Source organism: Pocillopora verrucosa, chromosome 1, assembly GCF_036669915.1.
Source record: "Pocillopora verrucosa isolate sample1 chromosome 1, ASM3666991v2, whole genome shotgun sequence".
Lineage (NCBI taxonomy): Eukaryota > Metazoa > Cnidaria > Anthozoa > Scleractinia > Pocilloporidae > Pocillopora > Pocillopora verrucosa.
In genome coordinates, this window is record NC_089312.1 from 17,418,317 (window position 1) to 17,435,090 (window position 16,774).

The 16,774-nt window shown below is 40.1% G+C and overlaps 1 protein-coding gene across 1 annotated transcript; it reads left to right on the forward strand.

Moving 5' to 3' along the window:
- The first annotated feature begins 7,063 nt into the window (after nt 1–7,063).
- LOC136284244 (uncharacterized) lies at nt 7,064–8,119 on the forward strand. Its single transcript, XM_066174116.1, has one exon. It carries the CDS (start codon nt 7,064–7,066, stop codon nt 8,117–8,119), a length of 1,056 nt encoding a protein of 351 aa, XP_066030213.1.
- The last annotated feature ends 8,655 nt before the right edge of the window (nt 8,120–16,774 follow it).

Below are 16,774 nucleotides of genomic sequence, written 5' to 3' on the forward strand. Positions count from 1 at the left end.
ATTACCAAAATGCTAATTGAAAACAAAAAAGATTGGAAGGAAGATTTATAGGATAATTGTAGAAACATTTAGTGGTATTATGCATTGGGATTCCATAAAGTATCTGTACCATCACCAGCATCACCCTCATGGCTGGCATTTGAGAATTTAGATTTTTGAGCCATTGCATTTGAACAATGTCAACAATAGATTAATTTCTCAAGTGTGCTTGTTCATTTTTTGGCCTAACCCAAAGAGAGTCTCAAAAGTAAACATGGTCATGAAAAGAATTATAGTAAAAGACTCGCGCATCACAATATAGACGATATTAATGAGAAATCAAGGCCTTTTACATCATTTTCAGTTAGCACCAATTGATTTGATAAAAACTAGTCATGGTATTGTGTGAACACAAGCTATATCTATCATCGTGAGAGACGTTACATAATATAATTGGTGCATGGCTTGAACTGTATTTTGTTATAATATCTATCTTTACTTTTCTTGTAGTAATGCATGATAAGTTTGGGGTCCTGGCATTAAGCGAACGATGGATTCAGTGTATATGTAAGAAAGGAATCATGTTGAACAAACCACGTGCCGTCAACTTCTTTGAAGGAAGTAAGTCAGTTAAAGCAGGAAAAATATTTCTTCCTGTCCCTCCCAAGATCTGAATGGTTATTTTCCCTTGCAAATTACAAAACATTCTCTTATATGTCATATGGTAGAATTTGGTGTTAGTTCAACATGTCATAGTTTGATTATTTTCTCATTTCTCAGTAACAAGAAATGTTCTGATTCTCACTCTCTTCATGCCTTCAATATGGCTGGTCCATTCCTTAGATTTTTTCATAGTTTCCTGTGCTTTTTACAGTCCTCCCAGGTGACACCTTAAAATTCTCTCTGCATTAATTCATAGCACACTGGAAAGTCTGTTCTGAAAATTATGAAAATAGAAGGAAACAATCAAAGAGTGATGCCATGCAGATTTCCATTATTGCCAGCTTCAAAAAACAGGCCAAAGATAAACAGGAACAGTCTACTCATTCTGAATGTGATCCATTGGACAACAACGAAGGCTTCGACTTGGATAACTCAGCATCAGCTACAAATCTTGATAATATGTAAGAAATAGAGCTTGACTATTACAGCCCAAAGTTTTATCATTGGTTGAATATAATGTATTAAGAAGTTGTTTGAATTATTAAAAAGTATTTACAATAAGGGTCATGTTTTTTCTTTTAAATTACAGAGAATATTATGATAACCTTTGTGATGAGCCCGAGTTGAGTCCTTGTAACAGGGACCAAGAAATGTCTGAAATTGATGTTGATATTACACCTGAGACTGTTGATGATGATAGTTAGTCATCGTCATTTCATGAGACTGATAGTGATGACAAAGATGAGCTTGGAATTAACAAACATTATTTAGCAAATGAAATTAAAAGTGGATTCAAGCGAGTACACGTTGCGTATCTTGACCCAGTTGCTTAGAAACTAGTCATTCTTTAATTCTAGTATACTTCTTAAGGAAAGTATGTTTTATATTCTACTGAAAAACGCTGTCAGTTATGTTGATTGGCTTGTTAGAAGGGAAGAAAACCACAGTCTTCAATTTCAGTGGGACAATGAAGTCCTCCAGTTTCTTGAAAGCATCGAGTATCATGGCGGAAGAAAGGTTGTTAACTTATTGAGGGAGCCTGGCCATGATGGAGAAGGTCGGTCTAGTGCAGTTTCTAGTTTTGACTGGACAAAATGGAACTAACTTTGGATATGATAAAGAATGAAATAAAAGAAATCAATGTCTGCCTTGACCATTTGGAACACAGCAGAACTGATAGCATTAGCTACCAAGAAACTGTTCCCATTATTGTACAAACTGCATTGAATTAGGAACTGTCTGTGATGCTTGCAGGGGAAAAGGCCATATTGTTATTGGGCCTGCCTTGCGACCATGTGATTTTTGCCTGGAAAAAAAGATTAAGTGCATTAAAGCAGTTGTCTGCGTCACTGAGAAAACCACTTAGGCGCAACGACTTCCCGACGATTACGAGAAGAAGATCGTACAGTTTCATTACTTCATCATCAATTGCCGCAAAGAACACAGTTACCCTCTGCACCTGATTGCTAACATGGATGAAACTCTGATGAAACTACAATTTGACCGAGGACAATATAAATAATAGCGAACTTGATTACGAACAACTTTTTTAGTCAGACCCGGAGTCCGATTTCGAAGGTTTTTTCGCGTAGAAGCTCTTTTTTTGCAAGGCTGTTTGTTATCGTTTTTAACCTTTTTGTAATTAGTTAGTTACCGGTACATAGTAATTTCGAAGTTTTTGTAACGTAAGTATTGTTATCTCAATAAATATTGTAGGAAGAATTAACGTGATTTTTGCTGTGAAAACTCTTTCTTTTGAAAAATTTGATAAAAAATCAGGGTGCTTATTATATATGGGCGCGTATTGTATAGGGGTAAATACGGTAACTACGCTCCTTTGTAACATGCTGTATGTAAATTTAGTTACAGAGTTCGTTGTCTCCAACAACCGACGTGAGTTATCCTCAGCATTTGGTAACTGGCTTCATTTCCATCGCGTTCTTTAATTTCGTTTTGCAGTGGCCTTTAGGTAGTTTGTCTGTGTTGTAATTATTATTTTTTCGCTCTTGTAGGAATTTACTCTTTTCTAACGTTATAGTAAAAACGTTTGCTGAGGCATCGTGTTGTGTTTTCTTCAAATTGGCCCTTGCCTGTTCAGTCAGTAACTCGAGTTGGTTGCTCCATTTCCCTGTTTCTTATCATACAGTGTACGACTGGGTAAAAAATTGGCTCTATGAGTTTAATAAAGAGGAAGTAGGATCATTCTATTATAAAAGTTACATCTTTTAGTACTGACCGCCTGCAGAATATTTTATGGCCAAATTCTGAGTTAGGATACATACTTTTCTCCTAGAGTTTGGCTTTTCAGAAGGCACCCAGTTTATTAAAGAGACCTTGCTTTCTTCAGCAAATTATGACACATTTCATTTCAGTCCAGCACGATGAAGAAGCATGTTGCAATGACACATGTCCATCAGTTTTTGTTGTTGGATTTCTCTATTTCAGATGAGAAATTCCCCTGAAACTTGTTCATCCGCTAGGACATTGTCAGTGAAGAGTAGCACTGAGGAATCACCAACAGATTCAGTACAGGGGCAAACACCCAGGGTTCCAAAATTAAAGAGGATTAGATCACTTAAATAAGGACCACAGGCCAAGAAAATTTATCTATCGACTGCCCAGACTCAACCCAGTTCTGTTGACCTAAAAAGCGTCAGGTTTCCTCTATCACCAGAAACAAGGGAGTGTGTGAAGAAAGGGAAGCCTGTTCCTGATGAAGAAAGGTGTCAACTCATAAGAGAATGTGTGACGTGTCTTAAAGCCCACTATGGGGAGTTCGTACCAAATGATGCTTTCAAAATGGCCAGCAGGATTATTTGTGCAGAAGCTCCTGTGCTGAAGGATATAGAAACACCACACTGGCCAGAGGATTAAACTTTGATTATTGGGTAAATAGTGTCTTTCCTAGATATTCCTTTAAGATGAGCAGGATAAATGGCAGCTCCTTTATCATACATGATAAGCAATAACATTGAAAAGGTCACATAAATTCCATCCCTCCGAAAATGAAATTTTGCAAGACCAGGCCAGGGTGCATATTTCAAGGGATCGACAGGGTGCTCATTCAAGAGGGAGCTCTTGCTTAATTTTTCCCAAAGTATCATATCCTGAGAATTAGTACACAAAGCTGTTGTAAGAGGCACACTTAGAATTCATGATTATTTTTGATTTGCTAGAGATGAACCTTTTCTGAACAATTACCAATTATCCTAAACAGTGATAAGTTATAAACATAACCAACATTAAACTCACTCTTTGTTGGCTCAACCCACAAAAACAGGTGGAGGAAGGAATCTACTTGTGGGGGTCTTCTTTCCCAATTTGGAATGGTGGGAGGGCTGCTTATTCAGTACATGATAATCCCACTCTTGAAAAAGAATTAGAGGATGACATCAGTTAAAAAACAGGGTTTGAATTTTCAAAACTTTGATTGATTCAGGAAAATATGTTGATCAGCCTGCTAACAGGTGACATGACCAGATGAGTTACAGGCTGTAAGTAAAATTTTCGGTGAATTTAATATGAATTAGAAATACTATAAATTAATAGCACATCTTAAATTGTATGTCTCAACTTGAAAACAACTTTAGAGAGTTCATGTGCATAAAAGTTAAGAGTTCATCTACCACTGACCAAACTTATTTTATCTACAATCATATTTTGTTGTAATATTTAGACCTCGATTTGTGCCTGTTGAAGAAAAGATACATGAATAACAAGTCCAGAAAAAGTGGAGAGAGCTCCAAATCTACAAAAGGCCAACAACGCGTACTTAAAATGTCTGGAAACGATGCACAAGGAGCTGGTATCTTTGATTGATTAGCATAACGGTCAACCACTTTTTCAAGAGCTCCGCTCTTGAAAATGTTTACATAAGAAAGGAAGCAAGGAGAACGTCTAGTTAACGAATTATGGCTAAGGGAAACGAGTAGCTGACTGTAAAACATCTGAGAGAGCTGTGGGAAAAAGAGTTTTGCCCGCTTTTAAGTCTGAAATTGAAGCCGTTTTAGTACATTCTCAATCACAAATTGCTACTGTAAAATGACATCTCCAAAATATTGAGCAAAAACAGTGACAACTTGCTGGTAGCTACTCAAGGTGCAAACCAAAAATTACAAGAACTGGAGAATTCACAGAAGAATTTGCTAAATACTATATCAAATCTAGAGGTATGGTAATGAGGTAGCTATCGATGATGTGCAGCAATATTTAAGGCACAATTGTCTCGAGATCGTTAGGATTCCATGTGTTCCCCAGGATAACCACAGGCAGTTGGTACAAGAAGTTGAATCTCTCATAGATTTTGACATTGGTGTAAGTGACATCTTAACGGTACACAGCCTCTCTGATACAAAGAAAGTTAAAAACAGAATTATTGTCAGGTTTGTGTGATGTGACAAGCGACAAGATATGTACTGGAATTGTAGAAAAGTGATAGGGAAGAACACCTCAGCTCTCCAATCGGTTCATGAAGAGATAGGAAAGAGCATTCCAACTGGAAGTGAGATAAACTCGATTGCAAAAACGTTGACACCTTGAAAGCATAAACTGTGAATGATGAGACCCAATGGCTTTATGGGTATAAGTGTACTAAATTTATTTACATAATATTCTATTCCTGTGCCACGGTTGATAACCAAAATTAGTTGCACGTGGTCAGTGATGGAAACGGTTCAAGCTTTCCTAAAAGTGTCTAAGCTGGCCAACAAGGGCCAATTTGAGCGATATTCAATCCGATATTTGCCTAAGTTCATATCCGTCAATGAACTAAAGCAATATTTACTTGAAAATTATTCAGAAGAATTAAGTCCTGCTTCTAATTGCACGTCGCTAACTATCGGCTATATGAGTGACGGGCGCCGAAAATGTGACATCAAAACAGAAAAACAGTTGGACGACGCCTACAGAAGTGTTAAGAATGGATGGATCACCCTATGGGTGGATCCACACAGTTCCTTCAAACGAAAACAGAGCGAGATAAAAGAAGGGAAGCCGGTAAAGCAAAGAGGAAGAGAAATTCAGGTATGAATGGAAAACCATATTGCCTGTCTTTCCCGCTTGTTACAAAATTACTCAATGTTTAATGGAAACAATGTCCTCCTTTTTTGTTTTTCATTCAGACGACACTATCGACAGCGGTGACAGTATGGAAGAGGACGACCATGACTCCTAAGAAAACAGACTCGCGCGACTGCGAGAAAAACACGGAGGAACATTAGCGGATTTATGTCATACCCATTATAACTACGGAGCGAGGATTCGCACCGTTAAAAGGCAGAAGGTTCGGGACAAGCTTCTCATTAACAAACTGAAGAAAGACATCTCCATTTGTTGCTCCTCTATGAATACCAATTTCAAGCAAGCCTTCAGTGCATACAATTGGGATGGCTGTAATTCGTGGATGCCAATTTGTATGCTTCCTTTTCACTTTGGCACTATAACCTCGGAAACTGTAGCCAAATCCCCTTGTAAGTCGACGATCCTTAAAAAGAATAAAACATACCTCTAATCTTCAAAAACAAAGGGGTGTAAAGACAAGTGAAAATAAGGTTTCCTTGAGTTATACTTACAAATCCACTTTCATCAAGAAAGACAAACATCTCTGCATGTAGGAGACAAGTATCCGCACGAAAATTGATGTTCGCCAATTCGCTTTGTTGTCGAGCAACTTTCTTAAGCTGGAAAAAATAGTTACACTAGTGTTAGTTTGGGGGGACTTTAGCTTAAACTTGGTGTTCAGTTGAAGGTGGAGGATAAAATGTGCCCTCACTGATCAGACTTCATTTTCGGACAGTATGGTGACAAAATTGATTGGAATAATGGGCAGTTCAGTTACCACCACGGCAACAACAGAGAAAAAAGCGCCACTTAAAAAAAACAACCCTCCTTCTATTCTATTTTCTTAAAAATAATTTTAAAAAATAATAAAATAAAATAAAAAAAAATTTTTAATTTAATTTTCTTAAAAATAATTCCTATTTTCGTAAAAATAATCCCAACCGAAGATATCTTTAATCAGATCTCACCATAAAGAACATGTATGATTTGTACATGGAGAAATGCATATCAGAATTAAGAACCCTAGTAAAGGAAAATGTCTTCAATGAAATGTTTAACACAAAATTCAATATATCATTTGGAAGCCCCAAGAGTGATGCATGTAACAGGTGTGACCAATTACTGACAAGCGTAAAAACTGAAACCAATGAGCGAAAGCATAGGGAACTTCCTGTTCAGCTTGAGTTGCACCAGTGACATAATCTTCTGTACATGCCACTCGACTAGAGTGCAATAAAAGATTTGAGCACGAAACATGGTGGCAGCGTGAAAGCTCGTCAAACCTTTACACCGTTTGAGTTCCAGCGCAGAAAAGAACCCTGAATCCGTTCAGTACGCAGAAACGAATCTTGAAACCGTACAGATGCCTGATCCACCGCCGTCTTCGAGTGGAAACCCCTCACAGCAAATTTTCCCGCCGCCGATGATGCAGGGCATACAACCGCCCACTGGCTTAAAACTGTCGGCGAAAGACAAGGCCGTAACCTGGAAAGTTTATAAACAACAATGGGAGAACTACTCCATCGTAGCACAGCTCCACAAGCAGACGGAGGAATACAGAGTGGCATTATTCCTTTACTCAGTAGGACCCGACACGGTCAAGATTTACAACAGCTTTGACCCCAGCGACGAAAACCGGCGCAAGCTGTCCGAGATAATCAAGCAATTTGACAATTTTGCGATCGGTGAGACGAACGAAACGTACGAGCGTTACGTCTTCAACAGCGATCAAAAGGAAGGAGAATCCATAGCTGACTACATAGGAGAACTACGGACACTTGCACAAACATGCAATTTCAGCACGTGTTTACACGACACACTCATCCGCGACCGAATCGTTCTTGGCCTACGTGATGGAGGAACGCGCAAACGCCTATCGAGTCAAGGCAAACTAACTTTGCAAAAGTGCATCGAGATCGCGAAAAGCGACGAAGTCTCGAACACACAGCTTAAGAATATGGATCAGACTACACAGGAACCTGAAGATGTCCATAAGGTGAAGATGGAGAGACCGAAGAAACCAGAGCGCAAATACCCGAAGCAAACGGACCGAGATAATCCGAACCGGAAACCCAACGATGACAACACAAGCGACTGGCCATGTGATTTCTGTGGGCGAAAACATCGTAAAGGCAGAACCAATTGCGCCGCTTGGGGCTGTATTTGTGGAGCATGTGTAAAAAAAAACCACTTCGCGTCCCAGAGCAGAGCAAGAGAGAAGACACACAATGTTGAATTTGAAGAAGACGAAACCAGCGAGGAAGAATTCCTGTATTGCGTGACCTCGAAACCAGAGATGACAGGAACTGTCAACAGCGTCTCGGAACGTGAAATATACGCACAGATGCTTATCAACGAGAAGCCCATTAAGTTCCATATCGACTGCGGTGCAACCGTAAATGTTTTGCCAAGTAAATAAGTCAACAAAGAAGGTATCCAGCCGACGAAACGTGTTTTGCAGATGTGGAATAAGACTGAACTTAAACCTGAAGGAGTCTGCCGCGTGACCATACGCAATCCTAGGAATCAAAAGAAGTACTCCGTAGAGTTCATCATCGTCAAGGAGAATTTCACCCCACTGCTAGGCGCAGCAGTGATACAGCAGATGGGACTTATTGAAGTACACGAAGAGAATTTCGAGAAAATCGCTGCAGCGAAAGTGGCAAATACTAAGTCCCAGAGAGCACAAGAAATCATTGAAGAATACCGTGAGCAGCAGGGCATTTCTTCCCACCACTGAGAATACCCAAGGGGAATTCGAACGTGTAAACGTAGTCAAACTACTGCCAATGACTGATGAAAGACTGGAGGAGATTAGGAGCAGCACCCGTGATGATGACGTGTTGCAGCAGTTAAAGGAAGTCATCCAGATTGGTTGGCCAGAGGAAAAGCAAGAACTTCCAGCAGTACTTGCACCCTACTTCAGCTTCAGGGACAAGATGAGCGTCTATGACAGTCTTATCTTCAAAGGAGAGCAACTCCTCATCCCGAAACAGATACGGCCAGCGTCAATGGCTGTTTGAGGAGAGCTAGAGAGGGCATGTACTGGCCCAGCATGACTGCCGAGCTAAAGGAGTACATCTCACAATGCGAGACGTGTAGCAAATATGAAGTGAGGCAACAGAGAGAGTCCTTGAGCCATGAAATTGCAGAACGCCCATGGGAGAAGATTGGTACAGATTTGTACACCATCAATGGCCAGGACTACCTGATTGTTGTTGACTATTTCTCCAATTTCTGGGAAATCGACCACCTTCCCAACACAACAGCCAGCACTGTCATAAAGAAGCTGAAATACCACTTCGCGAGACAAGGCATACCAGACATCGTCATAAGTGACAATGGCCCACAGTTTGCTTGCGAGAAATTCACTAACTTTGCCAACGAATGGGGTTTTGAGCACCGGCCAGGAAGTCCTGGACACCAACAGACAAATGGCAAGGCAGAAGCAGCTGTCAAAGAGGCGAAACGACTTCTGCAAAAGGCCAGACACCAAAGGTGACCTTTACCTTGCAGTACTGGCGCATAGAAACACCCCTACTGAGTCAATGGGGACCAGTCCTGCCCAACGGTTACTTGGCCGGTGTTGTAAGACACAACTCCCGACAACCAAAGAGCTACTAAAGCCGCAGTGTGTACCAGCTGAAACAGTAAAGAGGAAGACGCAGGCAAAGCAGGCGCGGCAAGCTCTGTATTACAACAGAGGAACGCATGACCTTTCCCCCTTAGAAGAAGGAGCTCAGGTCAGGATGAGACCATTCCAACTAGGAAAAAGAGTATGGGAACAGGCCATGGTTGCGAAAAGACCTGACGAACGTTCCTATGAAGTTGAGACGGAGAAAGGGACCTACCGAAGGAACAGGGCAGACCTTCGCGAGCAGCCCATACCACAGAGGTCCCCACAGTGGACACCACCAGTCCAACAAACCTCTGAACAGACGCCGTCAGACACTCCAAACAAGAATCAGGAAAAGATTCAAGCTGGGGCCAACAGCACCCAGGAAGCATCGGTCCAGTCGGGGGCCAATCAGCAAGTAATACATGCTCCTGCAGCACAGCGCCCCAAAAGGACCGTCAGAGAACCTGCCTACCTTAAGGACTACTTGCACTAAGGACTCTGAACATTTGTTAGAAACTGGACTTGACGTTTTGATTAAGGAACATTGATTATGTTATTGTGATTATTGTTTTCAATTTGTCATCCCAAAGGAAGGGGGATGTTACGTGACTAATGTATGCTTGCTTAATTATGTCAGATATGCTAATGTATTCGTTAGAAGTCACATGATCACATGGGTATAACATCCTGAAATCAGACAAGGAACTTGCAACACAAGACCCAAGTATCTTTCTAATCTCCTTTGATTTGCAACAAGTGTTGCCAATGAAATATTTTACAAAAGGCAACTTTCAGTGTATAACCTGGGCGTCAATGAAGTGACAAAAGGGAAAAGCTTCATGCATATATGACCTGAGACTGACGCAGGGAGGGGTTCAGAAGATGTTGCCTCTTGCCTTTTGAGATATATCAAGGAAAAAAAAGTGGGGATGTTAAGCATATTATTGCATTTTCAGATACATGTAGTGGGCAGAATAGAAATTTCAATGTTGCATCATTCTGGATATATTGTATTAACTGTGAACTAGTGGAATGTGTGGACCACAAGTTCATGTACAGTGGACATTCTTTTCTGCCTAATGATCAAGACTTTGGTAAGGCTGAACAAAGGAAAAGACAAGTACAAACAGTCCATGTTCTACAACAATGGTATGAACTTGTGGGAACAGCCAGACGACATATACCATTCATGGTAAAGGAGATAAAACAAAGTGATTTCAAATCTTTTCAAGAAGTGAGACCACACATGGCTGATAGAAAGACTAACACAGATCGTGAGAAGGTTTCATGGTTGAAAATACAGAGCATGGAATGGAGGCTTAGAAAACGGTTGATTTCCAAAAGAAAGGAAGAGGGCACCCAGTAGATCTTAAACGGGTTCAGTTACCATCTCTTTATGAAGCTGCCCATGAAATCTCAAAGACAAAGTTTGATGATTTGGTGCAGCTCCTGTCTTAGGTCCCTCCAGTTCATCATAGATTTTAAAATTTGCTTACGCCCAAAGACATTCAAGCCATCACCAGTGGTAATGAAACAATTGGCGAGGAAAGTGAAGATGGTGTACGTTAAGTTACTTTATAATAATTTCTGTTCACTAAGTATAAACAGCGGTATGAATCAGAGTTCTGATTACAAGGCTGGACCCTGTGATTGACCACCACCTACCTTAGCATTTATAGCCATCTATTTTGCATTCTAGTTTCTCTGCTCTTCTTAGTTTGTGCTCATGTCACACCCATCGACTTAAGTTGGGGTAGATGCCTACTTGAAATCCTTCTGAGAACACTGATGAATCTCAGACAACCACATTGAGGGGTTGATTAAATTTATTTTTATTAATGTGTCTGCAGCATCAAACTTCACTATTTCGGGGGGGATATTATAATGGTCAGTGCTTGTTACTTAAATCTTCGCAAAAAATTACTCTGTCCTTAAACTTACAGACTGTCTGTTGGGTCCTTTCATCTTCCATTCATTTACTTTTTATTCCCTTTTCAGGACTTAACACCCACCTGTTCTCTCGATAGCTTACCTGATGAGGTCATTCTGCAGATTTTGTCCAATGTAAGTCTCCATCAAGTTCTGTGCACCATGGCACAAGTCAGCAAACGTTTCTACAGGTTAAGCCACAATTCTTCGTTGTGGAGGATTTTTGAACTTAACATGTGGTTTACAAAAAGGTCTTTTGAAAACACCAATATTCAACATGCAGTACATTTCCGGGAATTTATAATACACAGCTGTTTGAGAGATTTGAGAGGAGAGGCCAGTCTGGAATATATTGCAAATGGTATTGGGCAGTGTATTCACTTCAGGAAGTTAGACAACAGCTTCTTGAAATGCCTCAGGTATGTTTCATTTATTAAAGACATGTTGCCCTTGGAAGAGTTACATATGGATCAATGTCAAAACATCAGTCCTGACAGTGCACTACAAGGTCTTCAGGGCCACCCCAACCTTGCAAAATTCTCAATGAACTTGTGCTTTCAGTTTAAAACATGTCAGTTGCAGCAGTTGTATGCCAGTACAAAAATGTTTCTCAGCAGAGAGATGTTCTCAAATCGCAGCTGCGACTGGCAGAAAGATGCTTGAACAAAGCAGCGATTTAAGAGCGCTTGCTTGTAAAAATCAGACAAATTCTATTTTTCGCGGCAAGGGTGAAAAATTCGATTTCTTTCTTATTTTAATGTTAGATAGGCTAGACTATAACTAAAATCACTGGATCCTTTTTTTGGCAAAATATCTTTTTATTTCAGAAAAAATACAAATAAAACTCCGTTAAAATCGTCATTTTTAGCAGCAAATTATTGCACAAGTTTGGGGGCTTCGCGTTAAAAAACGAATTTCTTCGTTGTAAAGCGTTTGACATCTTTCTGCACTGTGGCATCTTATCCAGCGGTTCAGTTGACTGTGAGTGTTGTTCAGTTTGTGGTGCAGTAGATCTGATCGTCTCTTTTAAAAGTGACACTAAACATATGTAGTAGTCAACGTAGTGTTGTATATGGAGAGTCGTCACGCAATGCAAATCATACAATGGAAAATTGTTTTTTAGGAGGTACCTTATTGGTACTTAATTTCGCGGGTACTTAATTTCGCGATTTTGGCGAGGCAATATTTCGCGGGGTTTTATTTTACGCGATTTCAATAGGCAAATATGAAAAAAGGGCATTAAATTTCGCGATTGAAGCGTTCTCAACTTTATTTTATTTTTCCAAAGGTCTGAACTGTTTAAAGTTTCTAGATAACTGGAACACAACAAAACACATATTTGAAAATTAACGTTAAAAATAAATGTATTACAAGGTGAAAACGCATTGTTTCAGTGGTTCGCGGCAACGTCCATAAGGTGACGGAAGTTTTTTGGCCAACAAAATATTGTGCACTTAAGGCACTAAGCGAAATGCTGTTCGTACTTGAAGAAAAACTTATTATTAGAGTTTAATAGGAGTTTAACGATAACAATGCATGCATTAAATATCATTCGTTACGATGGCTTTTGTTTATATCTAATGTCCTTTGGGTATTTTGCCCATGTGATACTAAATAAATGTTTCATCTGATGGTGTTCATTACAAATCTTCAAAGGGATCTTCCGGTGGAAGTTCCTTCCCATCAATGACTTCACTGATGCCCGCCTTCTTCCATCCTTTGCCAATTGATATCCTGCCTTCAGAGGAAGAGAGATGATTAAACATGCTCACAAGCCATGTTGCGTGAATTGGTTTTAAAACCGAGAGGCGCATGTCAACATCAACATCATCGAGAGCCACCCCTGAATCCAGTTGAGTGTGAATTTGTGCCGAGTACCAAGCCGTAAATTGGTCTTTCATGAACTTCTTTGCTTCTCTGTTGACAGTCAAATCAAGGGGTTGGAAGAAATGGGTCATATTTGCTGGCACACTAACCACTTCAATGTTCATTGCTGCCAGTTTAGATAAAACCTTGGCTGTCTTCTGGCCTTTAAATACGTCCCAAATCAACAATGCCTTCTGTGTGGCTGGCAAATTCAGTTCTTTTCGCTTTAGGACAACGTATGGTTGAATGATGTTGTCGAGTAGATTGAGAGTTTCCAGTTCATTCGAGTAGTGTTTGGGATTCTGCGTTACTACGAACCCGCGTGGAAAGTCAAAGCCTCTCGGTTGACTTGCTTTGGTCTCCCCTTGATAAATTATTTGCATAGGCAGGAAGTCGCCGTTTAAAGAGATAACAAATGTGAGAGTAATATTTCTTTTGTCTGTAAGACCTTTGATTGGCACAGAAGAGGAATTGCGGGCTGCCATTGTCGTTTTTCCAACAGAGACGTACGATGAAGGTGTCTGATCGGCGTTAAGAACAAGCTGCAGAGGAATACTGCGCACTGCAATGCAACTCTTGATGTCAGTTAAAAATGTTAATTTGCACTCTTCATAGATCCCTAAAGGAACGGGGGGTCTTGTTGTGGTTCCAGCTCGCCTGGAGAAGTTACACCGTCGATAAATTGATTTCACCCAGGTCGAGGTTGGCTCAAATCCCCTGAAGTCTTTCGCGGAATTGCTCTTTATTAATGCCAAGGCTGAGGCTTTGACAACATTGAAATTAACAACACCACCTCTGTTTCGTATGCTCTTCAAAAGTAATATCAGTTTCTGGTCAAGATCAAGAAGGAGCGGCGGGCGGCCTCGGGTGTCGTGTGGAATAGAAGTCACACTTTCTTGTATTCCTTGTCTCTTCATTTCCTTCAGTTTCTTCTGATATGCTTGTTTGAAGGTTCTCACCGTACTCTCTTTAAGGTTTGGTAGCTGTGCTTTAAAGTGATTCAGGGCTCTTAGATTTCCGTTTTCGCTAGCATATTTACCGATTTGTGCACGCAATTCGGGAGAGTAATGGTTGTAATTTCCTCGCTTTCTTTTCGATGACAAGTTCTTGTTAGGATCTACAGCGTCTCCCACCGACAATACAACTTCATTGTATTCCTCGCTTCCAAGATTAGTAGCCTCCTGCTCCGGTAAAAAGGCACATGCACCAGCATTTGCAGGTTGAGAGTGTGCAGAAGAGTTTTGGGAATTTACTGTTTCTTTAACAGTAAACCCAAACTGAAATAAAGACATGATAAATACTCAAGCGACTCTCAAGATTAGCGAGGCTACAACAACTGAAGTACAAAGGTCAATTACATTTGACAGATTGACAGGTTTGATGCTTGCGTCAGTCAGAACTTTATCTTTGCACGTGTTTTCGTCGTTCAGTCAGTGTTGTACGAGGTACTTGTCAAAATATTCCGGTATTTTCTACACTGTCAACACGAGCAGGATGAGTGATTCTATAAGAACCTCCTTCCGGTGTGGTTTGCGAGGATTTCATGTCTACCAAGATATCTGGAAACCAGTAATTGGAGAAACCTTGCATTGCATCCATGAAAGAAACAATATTCATGATCGTTATGCGATAGCAGCAACCAAGCGACTTCCAGGACGGTTAGCTGATTCAATTGTGGGTCATTTACCAAGAGAGATTTCGAGATGCACTCGTTTTCTCATTTCACGAGGCGGGAACGTCAAAGTGACGGTAATAGATTCCAAGCATCGACGATCACCACTCGTACAGGGTGGCCTTGAAATCCCTGTCACTGTTTGCATCAAACTCGACTCCACCTCCAAAAATATTTTAGTGTTGGAACGTTACAAGAAACTTGTGAATGAGAACTACAAGGAGCCAATTAATGGCAATTTTGACGACTGTACGAAAGACATCCTAAGGGATTTGTACGAATCTAGCGATTCAGATGAAGATGACACCAGTAGCGTAGATTACCTTCTCCATGCAAAACATTTAACGATTTCACAAATTCAAAAATGGAATTTACGAGTATAAACCAGTTAATATTTTGCGTTTTGTTGATAAATATCCTGTAAATTTTGTTGCCATTACGAATAAATCATTTTTTTCTACAGTTTGATTTTTTTGTATGGGTATTAAATTTCGCGTGTTTAAATTTCGCGAGGATTTTTTTTCGCGGGTCTTTAATTTCGCGATTTTTTTACAATCGCGAAAAACGCGAAATTAAAGACCCGCGAAATTAAGTACCAATAAGGTAGGGGAAGGGGAAAGTAAAAAAGACGTCACTGCTGCTCAGCTTTTTTGTTGTTGTGAACATCGAAATCTCTTACATGTAAGTCGCGGAGATCGGGCCTTTGGCTAATACTCGTTAAAAAGCTAAATTTAGTACCTGCTAAAAATAGAAAGCCTACGTAAACAAAACCTGGTTTATGGTAATTACACGATGCCTATTGTTTGCTTAGAGGCGGAACTTTGGACTTTGTTTTTCACAAATATACTAACTTACATGGTCAACTTTGTTATATAAAAAATGGAACGTTGTTGTTCGTCCAAGTTGCTTTCTTCGTTCTTTGTTGGCGGAATTTGTGGTTACAACACAAGAGATCGAAAGCGTGAAACGGAAATTCTTCCTTTACTTTCGTACACCAAGAATATCGCAAGTCATAAGTCGGCTTTCAAATTTACTGGTCCTGAAGATGAGATCGACCTTATTTTGTGCCAGCCATCAATGTTTACTAAAAATGAATGCTTGAGTATAATGAAAATATGTCCCAACCATCGTGCAAAACTAAGATTGGGGTGGACCAGAGGATCCAGCACAAGGTGCAGGGTTCCGGAAAGAATTTCCAACCATGGCAAAGGGAAAGGAGTGCGGCCAAAAGGTGAAAGAGGATTGGGTAAAAGGGAATCTGAGGTGATCTTACGCAAGACTGGTTCATTTGTACAAGTTGGATCGGATAAGTTTTATTTTCTGTTTTCTAGGATGGTCTATCCAGATGTTGAATTTGGACAGCTAACGGATGGCCACCTAACTGCGTTTCTTCATCATTCAGGTGTATGTAGAACGTGTAGAGAGAGACTGAAGGAGATGATAGATACTGAAGTGCGAGAAAGAATGACGTTGGTGAGTATTACTCACAATGTGACTAAGTGATGCTAGTCATCTCGACTTTCAAAGTTAAAATTGCTTCTCGTTAATTGCTTGATTGATCAGCTGTTGTTTTGATTGTAAGTAGAGCAATAGGAAGTAACGTGACGTACGTGCGTCATCCGCAAGAGATATGACTGTTCGGCATCTGTTTGTTTGTTTTCTTGTTAGATGTCACACATTCGTAATATCATCTTTAGTAATCCATCCCTAGTGGGAGATGACTAAATATAATTATATTTATCGCATAGAGCATTCTGAACGAGTACAGGTCTGGGCACAAGACTGTTAAGATCAATATGAAAGTCCAACCTTCGAAAATCTGCTGATAGTTATTATTTTTATACAGAACCTCATAAGCACAATAAGCAACTACTAAGTCCATGTTGTTTTTTTTATTGGCTGTGCTTGCGTAATGCAAGCCAAGGTGCTTGCGTAATGCAAGCTAAGGTGCTTGCGCTAGGTTGAGAACACAGTTTTAATCTTTGTAG